The following is a 20,848-nucleotide window of genomic DNA, read 5'->3' as shown; positions in this document are numbered from 1 at the left end:
GGGCACAGCTCCAGCCATTGTGGCCAAATGGGGCGTGAACCAGCAGGTGGAAGACCTCTTTCTGCCTCTCCTCCTTTCTGTGTAACTCTGAATTTCAAATAAATAAATAAACTTTTTCTTTTTTAAAAAAGAAAGATGGTGTGGTAACATCCTTCCTCACATTTTGAAATCACAAAAGTGAAACTGCTGGGTGCAGAACACCCAGGAAGTCCGCAGCAGGGATCGCCCACGTCTGCACCGGTCACCTCCTGGGCAGGACAGCTCTGGGTCCGGGGCGTTGCTCTGTGCTCGGCAGCAGGTCTGGCCGCACCCACCCCACCATGTGACAACCAGAACTGTCCTCAGATCTTGCTGCAGGCCGAGAAACACTTTGTTAGAGGAATTACAGCAGTCATGTACAGTCCATCCTACCATCTCAAAACGTAAACTTTACCAAGTGCCATCACACTGTAGCCGAGAGGCCCCCATCCCCCACTAATACAGCCCCAGCGTTTTTTAAGGGATAGTCCTGTAGGATGATCTTTATGGGATGCTATTACTACTGAATGAATACAGCCTTACGTAATTAATCCTATCACATGGGAGCATTTGTTGAACCTGATTTGCCTTCAAATAAATGCCAGTGAGTAGAAGCGCAACTCGAACTAAAGCTTCTCCGTTTGGTGCTGCCCGCTGGCACGGTGACGGATTTCAGAGACATCCAGCCTCGTCCTCATGTCCCCGATGCCCTTCCCTCCGGATCCATCCTCGAACCGGGAGAAGCGTGGGTCCTGGCGGGGGCTTCTCCGGCCAGACAACGAACCACACCCCGGGAGGGGTTGCAGAGCGTGTCAGTCCTCCACGAGCCAAGGGGGCGCTGTGGAATCTGCTGAAGCCCCCAACGACCCAGCGCGTCGCTCTCTTCCAGCGGCCGCTCCGCCCTCCCGCCCCGCGGTCTCTTCGGCGGCCGCCTGGTATGGGGAAGCGTTACTAGGAGACGGCGCTCGCCGACCGCGCCTGCGCCGTGTACCCCGCCCCGGGCGGGTTGACGGATGTAGGCGCTGGCCGGCTGAGCGAGTTCCTGCTGGCCCTGGGTAGCTGTTGCCGCCCGGTTTCTGTCGGCTCATGGTGCACCTGTGAGGCCCGCTGCCGGCAGACGTCGCCTCGAGATGGAGCACATCCGGACGACCAAGGTAACTGGCCGCTGCCCCAGGTCTGACCAGGCTGACACGGCCGGGGGCCTGGCCGGAGTCGGCGGGGCCTGGTGCGGGAGGACGGGGTCAGCTTGGGCCGAGGAGGTGCGGAGGGCTGTTTTTCAGCACTCCGGCGAGAAAATCGGTCGCCACCTTCTTGGCTTTTACAGTCTCCTGGGCGGAGCTGGGTCCGCCTCAGCTTTGGGGGCTTTCCGCCGTTCGCCGCCTTCGGTACCGGAAGACCCAGTGGGTCCCCGAATCAGCCTCACGGTGCCGGGAGAGAGCCTGTGCTTGCCCGTCTCTTTGTCCCGTGTCACAGATGGGTGGTGCTGTGCGTTTCGGCGGAGCCAGGAGCAGCTCTGCGCCGCACCTCGCTCTCGTGCCTCGGTCTCGGGTCGTTCAGGTCTGGTGTCCCCGTGTCTTGTGCTGCGAACTTCAGCCGTCGCCCTTGGTGTCCGCAGTGGGGGTTACGCAGGAGGGGACAGTGTTACTCCGTGGAGCTCATTAAATCCCACGCTCAACTTTTGTGTGTGAAACGTGCATTTGTCGAGACCGAGCGAGTCTTCGTTGTGATTCCTTTCGAAGGAAATAGCGTCAGAATATGACCCGATTTCTTTTTCCAGCAACGTTTTAAGATGCGCTTCAGCCTTGGGAGGGAGAAACACAGACATCAAAGGCAGAAGAATTGAATGTCATTATTGTAAGATGGCAGGGAGCGTGACAAAATGCGGCGGAGGACGCAGCCCGAGTGCTGGACTCTCCGTGTGTCGCCAAAGCCCGAACTGGCCGTCGGGTGCTGCGCATCTTACAGTTAGCTTGCGTTCAGGGAACTAGCGGGCGTAGGCTGTCTTCGTTGTTCCAAGGAGAATCTGAAATCTGTATCTTCAGAAACTCTTCTACTCTAAGGTGTGTATGGAGTTTTATTAGGGCTTGTTTTCAACGTTGAGTATACTATACCTAGTAAAATTAGATGCCCCAAACGAATTCCCCTCCCCCCCATTAAAAAGCTTTGTTTTTAAGAGAAGCAAGATAAAGTAACTTTAGCATTCAAGTTGCTAGCACTTAAAATTTGAAGGTAGCAGAGTGATTGAGTAAGCGACCAAACCAGTAGAGAGTGAGAAGGTGGAAATGAAGACTAGATAGAGTGAGCCCGGATCAAGTCGGCATCCTGGTCTCAGGATTGCAGGTGTGCGTCTTGCAGTAGCTGTGTGCCGCTGATTTTCATCTGTCTGTCTGAACCTCGTCTTTGCATCTCTCATGTGCTTGCTGCAGTGCACAGCACACAATAGAAAGCCAACAAAAGTGAATTGAATGCAGTCAACTTCAACAGAGCCTATTCCTAGGTGAATGATATGAGAGCCCAGACTGCTGGGAAATCTTTAGGCCCCCTTATTGAATCTTTCCTCCCTCAACTTCTGAGGAAAATATATCTTTGTTTTTATTTTGATAGTTGTGGCCTCTTAGCAACTCCTTGAAGATGGTCACTGGTGACTTTCCATGGGTCGGATGTTCCTCTTTAAGTACCAATTGTTGGATTTTTCTTCAGTCAACTCTGATTTGTCCTTGTCTTTTTCCAGGGGGCCCATGTTGGTGCTTTAGGGAGGCTCTTCTGTACCTTTATAAAGATTAAGAGATTTTTAAATTAATTTTCTTTTAAAATCTTCAAGTGTACTCCTTTATTACTGTGGGTAGTTTCTCTAGCATTAGATCGCTACTCTGGAATAATCTCATGTGGGTGTGTGTAGACTACAATTAAACAAATATTGGAAAGGTACCAGTTATGTGTCAGGTACTGTACAGACACTGGGTCTACAGCAAGTTAGGGTGTGGACCTCCTAATGCATTCTGATAATTGTGTGGTCTGTAACTTTTTTCCTTAAAAAGTTGATCTGTTGGGAAAATAACTTATTCTTAAAATACTGAGCTGAAGCTAGTCAACTTTTTGTTTCCATTACACCTAACCTTCACCTGGACATAGTTATTTGCTGCAGAAATAATTGTAAGTATTTCAAAACCCAAAATGAATTGCTTTAGCTTTATTACCTTTTTGAATTCTGTGTAGTTGGGTCAAGGATTGCCTGTGTAATGTGATATGACTACTTAGTAACGTGTTCTGTTTGCAGACAGTTGTTTTTGAGAACTAATCATTACCATTTGTTGAGCAATTTAGGTGTCAATATAACCAGTAATACAATATTATGATTTCCCAGTAATACAGTATTATCATTAATATGTTAAATAATGCTGTCAGTTGGGTATTCTTATCTCCATTGACAGATGAGGAGGAAATAGGCCTAGAGCAGGAACGGGGAAGGCCGACAGAATCACTTGTTCTGGTCCTGCCAAGGCAACCCACAGTCAGGAGTTGAAATTCAGTGCATCTATAGCAGGCTGATTTTTAGGTTGATAGTTTTGTATGGCTTGCAAATGATGTTGTAAGTATCCAGGTGGCAGAAAAAAGATCCCCCATCCCTGGCTTAGGGAGTAGCCTGCCTAATTAACTCATGCACGGTAGTCAGGGTTTAAAACTAAGTTTTGTCTAACTCCAAAGACTATGTATATGTTTTCCAGTGCCTCTCCAGTTTTAATCTAATGGTTAAATTTGTATTAATATTAATTCAGAAATAAATTCTTGTAATAATTCCAAGATCATTTTCTTCTCCAAGCCTTGTCTTGTCAAAAGTAGGTAATATTTATGTGCTATTATTGTTTTTTGTATTGTTGAGAGTCACTGTTTTATGGCTTTCTAACCAGATTAAGTAATTTAGCTGATTAGTAATTAGTTCTAAACTTGAAGAACAGATAGATCACATCCTGTTTTGGTCACAATTGGTTTACTGACTGTATAGCATCAATAGATATGTCAAGTCCTGGAATTAGAATTTCTCAGAGTATAGTATATTCTTTGAGCACACAGCTATACTTACCAGCTGTGTAGCTACTGCCTGTCACTTTGAGTTCTGATTTTGCCATAATGAGATAGTCTTGCCAAGAAACGACGAGAAATGTGCAGACAGTTCTTCTTTATGCTCTTGCTCCTTTCCCTGCCAGGCTGCAGGACTTTGGCTGACATCATATATTGATGTTGAATGATATTGTACTGTCTGTGAGTGGAACTTTATGAAATGGAAAACATTTCCCTGAGCTGTAAATTAAAGATTGTTTTCTAGACTTTGTTATAGACTGGAAAATCCTGTAAAAATCATCTTTCTAGGGCTCAAACTATGTTATTCCAAAAGTGTTGCCAGACTCAATCTGTTGCTTGCTACTCCTTTTTCTCATTAGAAGATGAGATCGTATCTAAATATATGTTTTCTTTTATGAAGAAGGAAAGAGATATAAAATTAAAGAGAAACTGATTTTGTTTTAATTTTCTTGGGAATAAGTGCCAGTAAGTTTTCAGGAATATCTGAAAGCTTTTCCCCAAGTAATGTGCTATTTTGACTATTGCTGATATTGTCCCATTTTACAGGTGAGAAAACTGAAGCCTGCTGAACTAACTGAACTAAAATAACTTGCCCTGGCCCACTCAGCCAGCTCTACTGAGGAAAAAGTAGAACTGGGAACTTGGATCCAGGTCTTTCTGAAAACAGAACCTTGTTCTCTTTTGCTTCACAGAATAATTATGTAATCAAAATATTTGAATAGATGAGGTAGAGACAGAAGAGGAGGGAATGGTTGAGAGAAACGTAGATGCTAAGGTTTTGTCTAATAGTGGGCTAAGTATAAGATCTACAGCCAAGGAAAAGGTCCGACCCACAAAAGTTGATTTGGAAGTGGTCCAGATTTAGGTGGTCATTGGCATTTTCTATTGTGGATGACTTTGTGCAAGGAGAACGTGTTGAATCTATAGAGAACAGTGTGTGTATTAGGGCTTTGGTAACCTTTAAAAGGGGGCAGGTGAGGGAGAGGAGCTCTGAGAAAGAGTAGTGTGGCTAAATTGATAGAGGTAAGTCATGAATGAGAGGGAATGGTCTTCCATGTCCTAATTCCCTTCCCTGCACCCTCATCTACTCTGCTTCTTCCCTCTCACTGGCTGGGTGCTGTTCTAGGGTCTAGGGAAGTGGAGGTAAACAAATCAGACACTAACTCCTTCCTGTGTCAAACTTATTTTCTAGTTGGAGAAAATATATAATAAACAAAACAGTCCAATATATGTTAGATGATGGTAAATGCCATGGATAAAAATAAAGCAAACAAACGTGGACATTTGGTGCAGTAGTTAAGATACCACTGGGGATGCCCCCATCTCATAATGGAGTATCCAAAGTGCACTAGATGATGATTCAAGTACTTGGGTCCCTGCTACCACAAGTGAGGCCTGTATTGTGTTCCTGGCTTTGGCCTGGCCCACCCTCTGATGTTACAGGCATTTTGGGAGTGAACTAGCTGATGAGAGATCTCTCTGTCTCTCTCTCTGCCTTTCATATAAAACAAAATAAAGCAAGCAAACAAACAGGGCCTCTCAGAATGGGGTTGGAGGCAATAGTTACATGTCTGATAGATGACTTTTTCTTTTTTAGAAAGTTACTCTTTTTTTTTTTTTTTAAATTTTTTAAATTTTTGACAGGCAGAGTGGATAGTGAGAGAGACAGAGAGAAAGGTCTTCCTTTGCCGTTGGTTCACCCTCCAATGGCCGCCACAGCCGGTGCACCGCGCTGATCCGCAGGCAGGAGCCAGGTGCTTATCCTGGTCTCCCATGGGGTGCAGGGCCCAAGCACTTGGGCCATCTTCCACTGCACTCCCGGGCCATAGCAGAGAGCTGGCCTGGAAGAGGGGCAACTGGGACAGAATCCGGCGCCTTGACTGGGACTAGAACCCGGTGTGCTGGCGCCGCTAGGCGGAGGATTAGCCTGTTGAGCCACGGCGCTGGCAGAAAGTTACTCTTGAACACAGGCTTGAAACATGCTCACCTTGAATACAGGGCCCAGTGAGGTATGAAATCCTTTCCCAGGGCAGTCCTGGTTGCTAAGAACCAGCAAGGTTAGAAAGAGAGCGGGGATACAAGTAAAAGTTGGGAGACAGGAGAAAGTTACTGTAGATACTTGAAGGCCATTGTAAAATCTTCGCAGTTGCTCTGAGATAGGAAGTCAGCTGTATTCAGTGTTGCAGAAAAGCAAAGTGAAAAATGTCTGTTGAATTTATGAGCTGGGTTTGGTTACTCTGTTTCCCTCTTAACAAGTCCATGACAGTTTCCTTTGATATTTTATAGCCAGACACTGTTCTAGGAACTGGGGATGCATGAACAAGATAATCTCTGCCCTCCCACCTCTGAATGGCAACTTGATGTGCAGATAATTTATTATTGGCAGAATACCAGTGGCAATAATGATTCTAGGTGTCCCAAATGGGTGCTTTGCTGCAAGTCGGTCACAGCTTGATTGAAGAAGGGCATTGGTCACTTTCTGTCCCAGAGGTCACTTTTCCCTCCTGGGAATAAATGTTCTGTATGTGTGATTCCCTGTTTTTCCATCTCCAATTTTGTAATCAGCTGAAATTTGAGCTTTTTATATAGACCATTAGGGTACCTTTTAGTGTAGACTCACGGCCGACAGCAGTTTGACTGAAAAGTCTATATAGTATACTGGAATTTACCATCCCACACCAGAGTGACCATGCTTTTCAATTCCTTTCTCCTCAACCCAATTTCCCCCTTCATTTATTTATTTATTTATTTTTGACAGGCAGAGTTAGACAGTGGGAGAGAGAGAGAGAGAGAAAGGTCTTCCTTTTTCTGTTGGTTCACCCTCCAAATGGCCGCAGCACGCTGATCTGAAGCCAGGAGTTGGGTGCTTCCTCCTGGTCTCGCATGCGGGTGCAGGGCCCAAGCACTTGGGCCATCCTCCACTGCACTCCCTGGCCACAGCAGAGATCTGGACTGGAAGAGGGGCAACCGGGACAGAATCCGGCGCCCCAACCAGGACTAGAACCCAGGGTGCCAGCACCGCAGGTGGAGGATTAGCCTACTGAGCTGCAGCGCCAGCCATGATTTATTCTTTTTCCAAAGCCCTTTCCCCTTCCCCACTTACTTTTTTCCTGTGCTGAGACTTATAGTTTTCTTTCTTTTTTTTTTTAAAGTCAATTAAATTTATTTTATTTTATTTATTTGGAAGGTAGACACACATTCACACACAGAGACAGAGAAAGAAACATGCTCCTATCCTCTGGTTCACTTCTCAGATATCTTCAGTGCTTCCAGCTTGAAGTCAGGAGACAGCAGTGCAAGCTGGGGGTCTCCTGTGTGGGTGGTGGCAACCCAAATACCTGCGCCACCACCTGCTCCCACCAGGGTTCACAGTAGCAAGAAACTGGAATTGAGAGTGGAGCCAGGACTTGAACTCAGGCATCCGACAGGCAATGTGTGTTCCAAGAGGCTGCCTAACCGCTATGTTGCATGCCTGCCCCAAAGACCTGATTTTGGGAATCTTAATGATACTCAGTGCCTCTGTGATAGTGACTTGAAGGATTGGAGTTGCTTCCTAAGCATCTGACTTAAAACATTTCCAAGAAAAGTCAGGGGAAAATCTGTTGCTAAGTACTTTTGGTTCCTTGGTGAAAAGGGGAACTATCAAAAAAGCAGGTGGTTTTTAGAAATTGGCTAAGTCTGTGGCTTGAAATTTATGTGCTAATGATTTTAACAAAGGGAAGCATCTCATTTCCCATTTTTTTTTTTTTTTTAAGGAGGGGAGACTTGTAGCAAAAAGCAGATTCATTTTAGAAATTCTCTTTATTTTCTCCAGAACCTTAGTTTAAGTACTAAATAAATGTTCTGTAATAACTTCAGGTTAATTTTATTATATGATGTATCCATGTAGAGATTGCAGTATTGAAGCAATTATATAATAATATTAAAAAAAATTTTTTTTTTTAAATTTGAGAGGCAGAGTTACAGACAGAGAGAGGGAGAGACAGAGAGAAAGGTCTTCCATCTGTTGGTTTACTACCCAAATGGCCACAATGGCTGGAGCTGGGCAGATCAGGAGCCAGGAGCTTCTTCTGGGTCTCCCACATGGGTTCAAGGGCCCAAGCGCTTGGTTCATCTTCTGTCGCTTTATCAGTCCATAATCAGAGTCTGGATTGGAAGAGGAGCCTCTAGGACATGAACCAGCACCCATATGGGATGCTAGCACTGCAGGTGGAGGCTTAGCCTACTACGGCACAACACCGGTCCCTATAATGATCTTCTACTATATTTTTCTTGATTTGAATGTCTTTTTACATTTACTAAGGCAATGAATAATCCTCAGTTTGTTATATTAAAGACATAACTTTCTTTTTTCTCAGACTTTTCCTTCTCTGTCACTTTAGTGAATGACAACTAGTCTGACAAACTTTATATATTTTTTAAAGATTTATTATTTATTTATTTGAAAGTCAGAGTTACACAAGAGAGAAGGAGAGGCAGAGAGAGAGAGAGAGAGAGAGAGGTCTTCCATTCACTGGTTCACTCCCCAGATGGCCAGAATGGCTGGAGCTGAGCTGATCCGAAGCCAGGAGTTTCTTCTGGGTCTCCCATGCGGGTGCAGGGGCCCAAGGACTTGGGCCATTTTCCTTTGCCTTCCCAGGCCATAACAGAGAGCTGCATTGGAAGTGGAGCAGCTGGGACTGGAACCAGTGCCCATATGGGATGCCAGCACTACAGGGAACAGCTTTACCCACTGCGCCACAGTGCTGGCCCCCAAACTTTATATTTTTAAGAAAACTTTCTTTTTCCTAATTTCTTCCTTCCTTCAGTTTTATGATTACCTCCAGATGAGCTTCCTCTCTGCCACAGCTTATGGCCGACCCTACTGACTCTCCCAGTCACCTCTAGATTACTTCACTAGGCTCTTACCTGGTTTCCCTTACCAACCCAGCACTGAAACTGGCATGATCTTAAAAACTACCAGGTTGTGGACTGCATTGTGGCATGGCAGGGTAAAGCCACAGGCTGCAACACCCATCCCATATGGGTGCTGGTTTGAGTCCTGGCTGCTGCACTTCCCTTCCAGCTCGCTGCTAATGTGCCTGGGAAAGTAGCAGAGGATGGCCCAAGTGCCTGACCACTTGGACCCACATGGGAGATCTGGAAGAAGCTCCTGGCTCCTGGGTTTGGACTGGCCCAGCTCCGATCATTGTGACCACTTGGGGAGTGAACCAGCGGATGGAAGATTTCTTTCTCTCTCTCCCCTTCTAAACTCTGCCTTTCAAATTAATAAGTCAATCTTTAAAAACAAAACAGAAAAAAAACTGCTTGGTCATGGACTACTGTGCTGAAAACCTCTATTTGTATCCTTTTATCTACAGCACAGATTCTCTACCTTAACGTGTTTTTTTTTTTTTTTTATTAAATAAAATGTTGTTCCTCTTCTACTGATACATGGTATTATATCTTGATTGAAAATTCTGTAATTTCTCTGTTAGTGGTGAAAATTTTATTGATTCTTCTTTCAACTTTTATATTAGAAAATAGTGTTTTTTTCCAACTCTAGAGTGCATTAGAAATTTGAATTTTCTTTTTGAACTTCACATACATCTTCTCCACTTGAACGTAACAGGACATTATCTTAGCACAGAGGACTATCAGGGCTCACCCTGCTTTACCAGATTACTAACTATAGTATTATTTTTATTTACTTGAGAGAGCTTTTTTCCATTGATTTCACACCTCAAATGCCTGCAACAGCTAGGGCTGGGCCAGGGCAAAGCCAGCTCAGAACTCAATCCAGGTCACCCACATGGGTGGCAGGGACTCGAATACTTTAGCCATCATCTGCTGCCATTAGAAGCTGGAATTGGAAGTGAAGCTGGGAGTCAAACCCCGGCTCTTTGGTATGGGATACGGGTGGTTAAAGTGGCTTTGTAACTACTGTGCCCATCCCTAACTATAGTAATTTTTGAGATATTAATTTGAGCACATTATTTATATTTTTCAGGAAAATGGAGGCAAAATTTGTGACATACATTATCCCTCTGAGGGAGAGATTATTGTCCTTATTTTACAGATGAGGACATGAGACCCGGACAGGGTGGCCTTCAGTTGACAGCCAGTAAACTTGTGTTGAGTGAATTAGTAGATTCTTTCCTGACACTGTGTATTTATGTGCATGCTCGTCAAAGATGTGTGTGTGTGTGTTTGTGTGTATGTGTATACATGTTTGCAATGCATTTGTATATTTTAAAGGGTCAAAGTTCTAATAAACTCCTTTTCAAGATGGGAGATCCAGACAAACTAGGGCTTTAATTGCCTGGGAAAAGAACCAAAAGGTAGAGAAGGAAGCTAGCTTAAGTAAGTGTGAGAGGAATTAATTTAGAATTTTAGAAGGAATATCAGTACGTAGGAATGGACAAGGGGAGTTCCTAACAACTCCTTCATCTCCATTTCCTCTGATGACAGAGTGGAGTTGAGAAGAGCCTCAAGATTTGTATTTTAGCCTCATTTTGGAAATGATTCAGATGAACAGCTTGGACTTTGCATTTCTTCTGTAGTCGACCAAAATTAGAAGTTCTGACCGAGGGAATTTCATATAATTTTGGATCCAAAACTAGGGGAAATTAGGAAATAGCCTTTGAACATTGGAAAGAGTATTTTCAACTCAAATTTTCCATCCTGATATTGTAGTATTATACAGTTCTAGAGGAAGAGGGATTTTTTTTTTTTTTTTTTTGCCTTGACTGTGAGATGGGATGGGGATACAGGACTGAAAGTCTAGAAATGTACTTCTAAAAAATTAAAGCTGAACTGTAACTGTGTATTCTAGTTTGTCTACTGGTTTTTATGTGTTGCTCATTTATTCATGAATTACTAATTGCCTGTCCTTCACTGTGTAGGAAAAAAGTAGCAGAGAGAAATGAGAACTAATGTGATGGGTAAAAGACTGTGTAAAGGGTTAATACATCCCTCAGATGACTTCAGTAAAAGGGATTATTGGCAAATTGTGATCACCTTCTGCTTCACTTCTGTGGGAAATAATTTCTTTGTGTCAATTCATCTTAGTTCAGCAAACATTTGCTGTGGCAGACACAATACTAACCATTAGAAGATACTCAGTCATAAATAATAGATAGACCTTACCCTGGGATATGTTATAATCTTCCATTATAATTAGGAGTTACTTAATAGTGGTGGAAGGGGAAGATTTAAAAATATTTAGGTGATAAAATGGGTACAAGTTGGTGATTGAATGTTGGGGGTCAAGAAGTCATAGGATGGGGCCAGCACGTGGCTTACTTGGTTAATCCTCTGCCTGTGGCGCTGGCATTCTATATTGGCGCCGGTTCTAGTCCCAGTTGCTCCTCTTCCAGTCCAGCTCTCTGCTGTGGCCTGGGAAAGCTGTAGAGGGTGGCCCAAGTGCTTGGGTCCCTGCACCCGCATGGGAGACCAGGAGGAAGCACCTGGCTCCTGGCTTCGGATTGGCGCAGTTCCGGCTGTAGCGGCCATTTGCAGGGTGAACCAATGGAAGGAAGATCTTTCTCTCTGTCTGTCTCTCTCACTGTCTGTAACTCTACCTATCAAATAAATAAATAATAAAAAACGAAGTCATAGGATGATTCCCAGATTTCCAATGTGAGTGATTTGATGAGGGTGGAGTAGTATGAACTCATTTCCAAAATACAGAATTAGGGACATATCTGTGAGGGATGAAAGGGGAAGTCTGTTTTCCTTTTCTTCAACATTACTCAAAGACATCCAAGAGGAGGCAGTATAATATTGTGGTAAGGTGTTCCAGCTCTGTAGTCAAACTACTTGGGGTTATAACTGTGCTATACCACTTAGGAGTTGCTATCGGACTTTGGAATGATTACTTAACCTCTCTTAGGCTCAGTTTCTACGAGGATTATAATAGTATCTATCAATAGAAGTTGTGAAAATTAAGAGAAAGAATGCATTTAGCATAGTACTGTAATATAAATAAGACCTCAGTAGTATGTTGGGAATTATTACTGTATTTGTATGTACAGCAGACAGTGAGAACTCAGGAGAAATCATAGCTAGATGTATAGTTTGTGAGTCATTAATATTTATATAGTCTGAAATAGTGTTAGTGGATAGAATTCTTTTTTTTTTTTTAACAATTTTTTTTTTAAAATTTATTTGACAGAGTTAGTGAGAGAGAGACAGAGAAAGGTCTTCCTTCCGTTGGTTCACCCTCCAAATGGCCGCTATGGCCAGAGCTATGCCGATCTGAAGCCAGGAGCCAGGTGCTTCCTCTTGGTCTCCCATGCGGGTGCAGGGGCCCAAGCACTTGGGCCATCCTCCACTGTCTTCCCGGGCCATAGCAGACAGCTGGACTGTAAGAGGAGCAACCAGGACTAGAACCCGGTGCCCATATGGGATGCCAGCACCACAGGTAGAGGATTAACCAAATGAACCACGGCACCAGCCCCTGTGGATTGAATTCTTAAAGAGGGTAGACCCTGAGAAAGTGTAGTAGTGAACAGGGGACAGGCAGAGGAAGATTAAAATCCAAATGAAAACTGTTGTCATAGTTTTCCATGTATATTTACAAGCTTTGTAGATAATTGTGCCTTGTAGAGGAATTATAAGGCTTATGATTGGAACACAACTAGAAACATTTATATTTAGATACTTTGTAATTTTTTTAAACGAACTTTCTATTTAATTAATACTGCAACCCTTTTCATTTACTTACAGATATGTTTTTTTTTTTTTTCTCTGAAGTGCTACAAAATGAAGTAGGCTCTAGTGTTGATACTTTATGGTAACCTGTATTTCCATATATACTCATTAGGTTTCTTCTAAATAAAATTTTTCTTCTTAAAAACTTTGATTGAATTGCATAAGGAATAAGGTAGATGAACTCTTTATTGTGGTTGGCTATGGTGTACTTTTCTTTTTTTTTCTTTCTTTCTTTTTTTTTTTTTTGACAGGCAGAATGGACAGTAGAGGGAGACAGAGAGAAAGGTCTTCCTTTTTGCCGTTGGTTCACCCTCCAATGGCCGCCGCGGTAGGCACACTGCAGCCGGCACACCGCGCTGTTCCGATGGCAGGCGCCAGGTGCTTCTCCTGGTCTCCCATGGGGTGCAGGGACCAAGAACTTGGGCCATCCTCCACTGCACTCCCTGGCCACAGCAGAGAACTGGCCTGGAAGAGGAGCAACCGGGACAGGATTGGTGCCCCAACCGGGACTAGAACCCCGTGTGCCAGCGCTGCAAGGCGGAGGATTAGCCTATTGAGCCACGGCGCCAGCCTTATGGTGTACTTTTCTAGCTGGGTCTAGCGCAGTTAAAGAGAAGTAAATGGTAGTTAATCTCATTTCTCTTAAAAATGTGTTCAAATTTATGTTTTGATTGACAGTATGTGCTATAAAGAAATTAGATATTTAATTATGGAGCGAATATCCTAAACAATGAAATCAATGTTGGTGTCCAAGAGACATCTTCATTCAGGTTTATGGGAAATCTTCCAATTTTTTTGAAGGACTGTGTATAATGATCAGCTTTTGTATATCAAATCAGCTGTCAGACTAACGATATAAATTAGTTTAACGTTAAGACTGAATTTGTTGGGCACGGCGCTGTGGTTCACTTGGTTGGTCCTCTGCCTGCGGCACCGGCATCCCATATGGGCACAGGGTTCTGGTCCCGGTTGCTCCTCTTCCAGTCCAGCTCTCTGCTGTGGCCTGGGAGGGCATGGGAGACCAGGAGGAGGTGCCTGGCTCCTGGTTTCAGATCGGTACAATGCTGGCCGTGGTGGCCATTTGGGGAGTGAACCAATGGAAGGAAGATCTTTCTCTCTGTCTCTCTATCTGTAACTTTCCCTGTCAAATAAATAAATAAGAAATATTTAAAAATTGAATTTGTCTTTTTCTCACAAATAAAGTTTCATAGCAAAAATATTTTAAAATTTTACATTAAAGTTTAACATCTGACCTAATGCTGTAATAAGCATAAACTCCTTGGAAGTACTTTTCTGGGAGTGGGAAAGGGAAGAAGAAGCTAATCAGCCTTTTAAGCAGTGATTATTGATTACTTGGGAAGTTATAATTTTATAATGGGGCATTCTTTCTATGATTAGCAAGGGGAACTGTATTGTTTATGGAGCAAACTATAGAATGAATGACATATTTCTCTGATTTTGATGATCTACCCAATTTTAAAGAACTACTTACCACCTTGCTGCTATAGCTGTAAAATAAATATTTTAAGGTAGGTAGTAGTTATGTTACATTGTTACATTTTTCCCCCCATGAGGGTGAATCACTGAATTTCAAAGCAGTTGGTCTTTGCACATTCCCACCCAACTCTAATCCCTCTCCAGGCAGCTCTGTGTATGTGTGTGTCTATGCATATTAATGAAGATATTCCGTGTTCCTCACTGCCTTAGGCACTGGAGGAGGCCCAGGCATCGAAGGGCATCATCCATGCCAGGGAATTCAGTTAGAAAGGACTACAAAGCTAAGACCTAAGTGAAGAATGAATTTCTGAGAAGGCTTCATATTAGGGAGGCAGGTATCAGTGAGCTTTGAAGGACGCTTTGCACTCAACTAAACAGAGGAAACCCTTTTTAAGCGAGAGCAGTGTGAGGAAAAGCACAGAGCTGGACACAAAACAACCATTGTCCTGGCATGGGATTGTGAGGAGAATATAGAGATGAAATTGGAGTTTGCAACTATTTAACTGCTTCCTGGTTTAATTTTTCTGGTAGTTTGCTTCTATAACTCTAGATAATAACCTTATATATTTATCATTTGATTTTCCAGCTTTAGAACAAAAGGGTAACTTTTGGGTTTGCAAAATGTTTTTACTTATTTGTACTACACCCCCAACTTGCTTGCCTTAATATTTGTGCTAATGTTTTTAAATCTTTTCTGTTGGATATATTTGACACTATTAGTAATACCTACTCTGTGACTTACATGTTCTCCCAAAAGATATATGAAGTTACTATTCAATATTAAATAAGCTCTTAACTTTAGGGACAGAAGGAGGGAACAATTGAAAATGGTACATGTGCATCCTGGGATAACAGAAAGAGAATTTATACTGCTTTTGAAATGAGAAATAACATCTTTTTCTTTTTTAGGTTGAGCAAGTGAAATTACTTGACCGATTCAGTACCAACAACAAGTCATTAACAGGAACATTGTATCTTACGGCCACACATCTATTATTCATAGACTCTCATCAAAAAGAGACCTGGGTAAGCAGGACTGTAGCTGCGCTGTTTACATGCTAGTAATGAACTTGGCCTTTCACTGTGTTTTATATTTTACACGTGTAACAGAGCTCTTAATTCTTGGTTACCTTTCTCCACCAAGTCATTTTCAGTTATCAGATCACTCCTGCCTCCCTTCTCTTTTTTTTCTTTAATATTTATTTTCATTTTATTTGACAGCTAGAGACAGATGTCCATTGTTTTACTGCCCAAATTCCTGTAACAACTGGAGCTGGGCTAGGCTAACCTGGAGTCCAGAACTCAATCCGGGTCTCCCGCGTGGGAGGCAGGGACCCAGTACTTGAGCCATCCTTTGCTACCTCCCAGAGTGAGCATTAGCAGGAAGTGGAATAGCTGGGACCAAGAATTGTGAAATGGAATGTGTCCCAAGTAGAAACCTAATAACTGTGCCAAGTATCTGCCCTTGGCCTCCCTTCTCCTTCTCCTTCTCCTTCTTCTCCTTCTTCTCCTTCTTCTCCTTCTTCCTTTTTTTTTTTTTTTAATTTATTTGACAGGTGGAGTTATAGACTGTGAGAGAGAGAGAGACAAAGAGAAAGGTTTTCCTACTGTTGGTTCATTCCCCAAATGGCCATCACAGCCAGCGCACCGCGCTGATCCGAAGCTAGGAGCCAGGTGCTTCTCCTGGTGTCCCATGGGGTGCAGGGCCCAAGGACTTGGGCCATCCTCCACTGCCTTCCCAGGCCATAGCAGAGAGCTGGCCTGGAAGAGAGGCAACTGGGACAGAATCCGGCGCCCCGACCGGGACTAGAACCTGGTGTGCCGGCGCCACAAGATGGAGGATTAGCCTGTTGAGCCATGGCGCCGGCTCTTCACTTATTTTTTCACAGTTTCATTTGCTACACATTTATTGAGCAGTTACTATATGCTGTATTTTTCTCTTTTGGAAGCAGTGACCAATAATGACATAAAAATTCTGTCCTCAGAGAGCCCACATCCCGGGGGGGAGAGAAGAGATAGAGAATATACAGGATAAATAAATAAAATACATAATATTTAGCAGAAATTAAGTAGGAAAGGGGGGAATAGAAAATGGTGTTTGAGTCTGGGTACTTGAGAGAATTGGGCCTGTTTCTGTGCCATCGGCCATGCTAGAGTTCATCCCTCAATCTGTAGATGAAGAAGTTGGAGCCCAGTGGGTGGTGGGCCTGTTTAGTGACAACGCAGGCAGCGCAGAGTAAGTAGTAAAGGGAACTTCAGGCATGTTGGTGGGAAACTTTGGCTTCAGGTGCTCACTGTACTGCTTCCTGTTGGGTGACTGTCAGGGTTCTGTCTACTGTCTGCTGTAAATAGACAAATACCTGATTGAAGGTGGTGCCAAACCTCCCAGAGCAGGAGGGCTGGGTGGGCTCTCCTCACTACCCACCTCTCTTTTGTTAGGGAGAGGAATCTTTCCTGATTCTTTCTAAATATCTAATTGTTTGGACATTGGAACACTTGGCTACCCGTGTTTACAAAGAGATAGGGAGGGAAGATGTCTGGCATTTTTGGACTGTTGAGGGAAATGATGTTGCAAGTAGTGCAGGTGGAGAGGAATCAGATCAGTATCTTCTATCCAGGTGTGCGGTTTTTGAGCTTAGTACCAACATAAAATGAGTATAACATCTGTTTCAAGTTGGGCTTTTGTGACTCTTAAATGAGAGAAAATAGGAGAAGTGTCTGTGCCTAAAGCATAGTAGCAATTCAGTACAACGCAGCTGCTCTTGCTACTTTTCTCAGCAATAGAATCAAGATTGGAGATGGTTATGCCACCCAGTCTAGGGAGTCCTGTTGCTCTGGGTACACCCCTTCTGGCACATGCTGCGTTCTTCTCTTTCTCTCTTGATTGTATTCTTTTGATTTCCCCAGGAAGGCCGTCTAGTTGATGTGTGATTGCAGCAAGGAGGTGAAAGTAGTCAGCTGTGACATTGATTTTGGAGGAGCTGGACCCCCTTCTCACCCAGTGCTTGTCCAAGAGCTGCCAGGAGTTTTACCTCACAATGCCTTGTAAATTTATTAGTCACATTATCATCCACGGTATCTTCCCTTCTTTGTCCTTCTACCTTCATGTCTTCTCCGCATCTTACCCATCTCCTAGAGATACAAATGACAATTTCTTTTCTGAGGTTTGGAATGTAGTTTGGGTGCAGTAAGATTACTGTGGAGGCTGGCATTGTGGTGTAACAGGTAAAGCTGCCACTTGCAATGCTGGCATCCCATATGTGTGCCAGTTTGAGTTCTAGCTGTTCCGCTTCTCATCCAGCTGTCTACTAATGGCCTGGGAGAAGCAGCAAAAGATGGCTTGAGTGTTTGTGCTACTGCTACCCACATGGGAGCTCTGGAGGAAGCTCCTGTTTCCTGGTGCAGGAACCAAGCTTCAGCCTGGCCCAGCTGTGGCTGTTGCAGCCATATGGGGAAAGAACTAGTGGATGGAAGATCTCTCTCTCTGTCTCTTCCTCTCTGACTTTCAAATAAATGAAATCTTTTTTTAAAAAAAGACTATTATGTTTGGGGCTTGCTCTGAGGTGTAGTGGATAAAGCATACCGTATGGGCGCCAGTTCGAGTTCCAACTGCTCCACTTCCCATTCAGCTCTCGGTGATGGCCTGAGAAAGCAGTAGAAGATGGCCCAAGTCCTTGGGCCACTGCATCCATGTGGGGGACCTGGATGAAGTTCCAGGCTCCTGGCTTCGGATTGGCCCAGCTCTGGCCTTTGTGGCTATTTGGGGAGTGAACCAGCACATGGAAGATCTCTCTCTGCCTTTGCCTTTCTAACTCTGCCTTTTAAATAAATAAATAAATAAATCTTAAAAAAAACATTATGTTGTCTCTTCTCTCCTAGCTTTAAAATGCTTTCTTATCAGTCTATTCCCATATGTCTCTCCTGAATGAAGTCTGTATTCTAGAGCCACAGAAATAAACATTTTAGATCCAGTAGGGACCTTACCAAATGATCTTTATTCTCTTTTTTACAGATGATTATTATTTCAGGATCCCATAACTAGTTAGAGGTAGACCTGGGTCCCTTCATCATTTCCTTGTTGCAAATAATTTTAGTTAGAATTATAATAATGATACACTATTACAGTTAAAATTGTCTTTCACTCTCTATTTAGATATCACTATTAGATCACTTTTGAGTACCTGGGTACAGACTCACTAGTATAAAAGTTAATGATGCTAGATCTTAGCTCTGACTATGTAGGTGGGTGTTAATCGCCTATGCTACATATAGTTTTAATTTCCAAAGGGTAAGTTCTCTCATTACGCTTCTTTTTAGAGCTTTTCATGATTATTTATATGTATTTAATCTTGTATGAGAACTTTAGAATTTATAATTGATAATGTTAACATATCATAATTATATAATACATTTATAGAATTATCATTCATTTCTCTCCCTGCCACAAAATACCAAAAAGTAGGTTGGAATTTTTTACTGAAATTTTTGTTAAATTTTTAGATTAATTGGGTGTATTGATCTCTTGTCATGATTGATTTCTAAATCAGGAACTTTGTTTTTTTTTTTTGACAGGCAGTGAGAGAGAGAGACAGAGAGAAAGGTCTTCCTTTTGCCGTTGGTTCACCCTCCAATGGCTGCCGTGGCCGGCGCACTGCGGCCAGGCATGGTGCTGATCCGAAGGCAGGAGCCAGGTGCTTCTCCTGGTCTCTCATGGGGTGCAGGGCCCAAGCACTTGGGCCATCCTCTACTGCCTTCCCGGGCCACAGCAGAGAGCTGGCCTGGAAGAGGGGCAACTGGGACAGAAGCCGGTGCCCCGACCGGGACTAGAACCCAGTGTGCCGGCAACGCAGGCGAAGGATTAGCCTAGTGAGCCGCAGCGCTGGCCCAAATCAGGAACTTAAGATCTTCTGTTCTATGCCAAAAATTTCTATAAATATTTTACATTAATAGAAATGGTATTGAGAAAAGGTAGACTTTTTTAGTAGCAAACAAAATATTGGTAGCAGGTGAAAGTAATAATCATGTGTTTTAAATGCTATCAGATATTGAGTCTATAGTAGGACTTTCAAATTCATTTGTTCAGGCCAGCACCGCGGCTCAACAGGCTAATCCTCTGCCTTGCAGTGCCGGCACACCGGGTTCTAGTCCTGGTCGGGGCACCGATCCTGTCCCGGTTGCCCCTCTTCCAGGCCAGCTCTCTGCTGTGGTCAGGGAGTGCAGTGGAGGATGGCCCAAGTGCTTGGGCCCTGCACCCCATAGGAGACCAGGAGAAGCACCTGGCTCCTGCCATCGGATCAGCGCGGTGGGCTGGCCGCAGCGCGCCAGCCGCGGCGGCCATTGGAGGGTGAACCAACGGCAAAAAGGAAGACCTTTCTCTCTGTCTCTCTCACTGTCCACTCTGCCTGTCAAAAAAAAAAAAAAAATTCATTTGTTCAGTAAACCTTTATTGTGGAGGAGGAGTCAGGGATGGGGAGGAGAAGTCAGGGATGGCACTTAATTTCTGATTTGGGCATTCAGTAGTTTTTTTATTTTTAGGTTGGAATGTGTAATATATAATATTTATAGGTTTTTTAATTTGAGGAGGGCAATTATAATGGTTCAGGTATTGTGTTAGGTTCTGAAGGTATAATGTTGATTATCTGAAATCTATTCTTGTTCCTTAAGTAGTGCCCACAATCTAGCTGGAGAAGTAGACATTCACCACACAACTAACTACTCTTGTAGTGAATGCTATGGAGGTAAAGTATAAGTGGAAATACAGTACAAAAATGGAGAAAACTTACTTGGGAAGGATTGTGGAAGATGTCAGGTGTGTTGGTGATACTGTGAGTTTTAAGCAAGGGTTGGAAATATGACTCAAAATTCCTGGGTGAAGAAGTAGAGCTGCAGTATCCCAGTTAATGGGAGTAACTTAGCATGTGTAATGCTAAGGATTTTGGAACATACTAGGAGCCAGAAGAGAGCTGTTATCACTAGAACATAGGCAGTGATAGGCTGAGGGATTTGAAATGAGGCCACAGAAATAGTAAATAGAGGGCTGGCACTATAGCATAGCAGGTAGAGCCATTGCCTGAGATGCCAGCATCTCAGGTGCTCATTCATGTCCCAGCTGCTCCACTTCCAATCCAGCTCCCTGCTAATGGTCTGGGAAAAGCAGTATAAGATGGCCCAAGTGTTTGGGCCCATGCCACCCATGGGAGAGATCTGAATGAAGCTTCTGGCTCCTGGCTTCAGCCTGGCCCAGTGCTAGCCATTGCTGCCATTTGGGAAGTGAACTAGTGGATGGAAAGATCTCTCTCTGTCTCTGTAATGCTGACTTGCAAAGTAAATAAATAAATCTTTTAAAAAAATGTGACTAGGTTGGTTTATTTTTTTTAAGGTTGCTTTTTAATGTTCATATGACTCTCGTGTAGGAGATAGATTAAAGGAATCATAGTAGATACATAGAATTTAGGAGGCTATTTAGAGTAGTTCAGGTGAAGAACAATGGGGACATTGCAACTATGGAAATGACAATTGAGATGGAGAGAAATAGACAAGTTATACTGATTTTTTTGGG

The 20,848-nt window shown here is 43.5% G+C and overlaps 1 protein-coding gene across 1 annotated transcript in view; it reads left to right on the top strand.

Moving 5' to 3' along the window:
- Positions 1-993: 993 nt before the first annotated feature.
- The window catches only part of MTMR6 (myotubularin related protein 6), a 43,626-nt gene continuing 23,771 nt past the window's right edge, over positions 994-20,848 (top strand). Inside the window, exons 1-2 of the mRNA XM_062194565.1 lie at positions 994-1,172; positions 15,199-15,315. Coding sequence (XP_062050549.1) covers positions 1,149-1,172; positions 15,199-15,315 — 141 coding nt within the window. The 5' untranslated portion in view covers positions 994-1,148. The remainder of the gene's footprint in view (positions 1,173-15,198; positions 15,316-20,848) is intronic.

Source organism: Lepus europaeus, chromosome 6 (assembly GCF_033115175.1).
Source record: "Lepus europaeus isolate LE1 chromosome 6, mLepTim1.pri, whole genome shotgun sequence".
NCBI classification, from domain to species: Eukaryota; Metazoa; Chordata; class Mammalia; order Lagomorpha; family Leporidae; genus Lepus; species Lepus europaeus.
The sequence above is the reverse complement of the archived record's forward strand: the minus strand, read 5'-3'. Positions and strand labels throughout refer to the sequence as shown.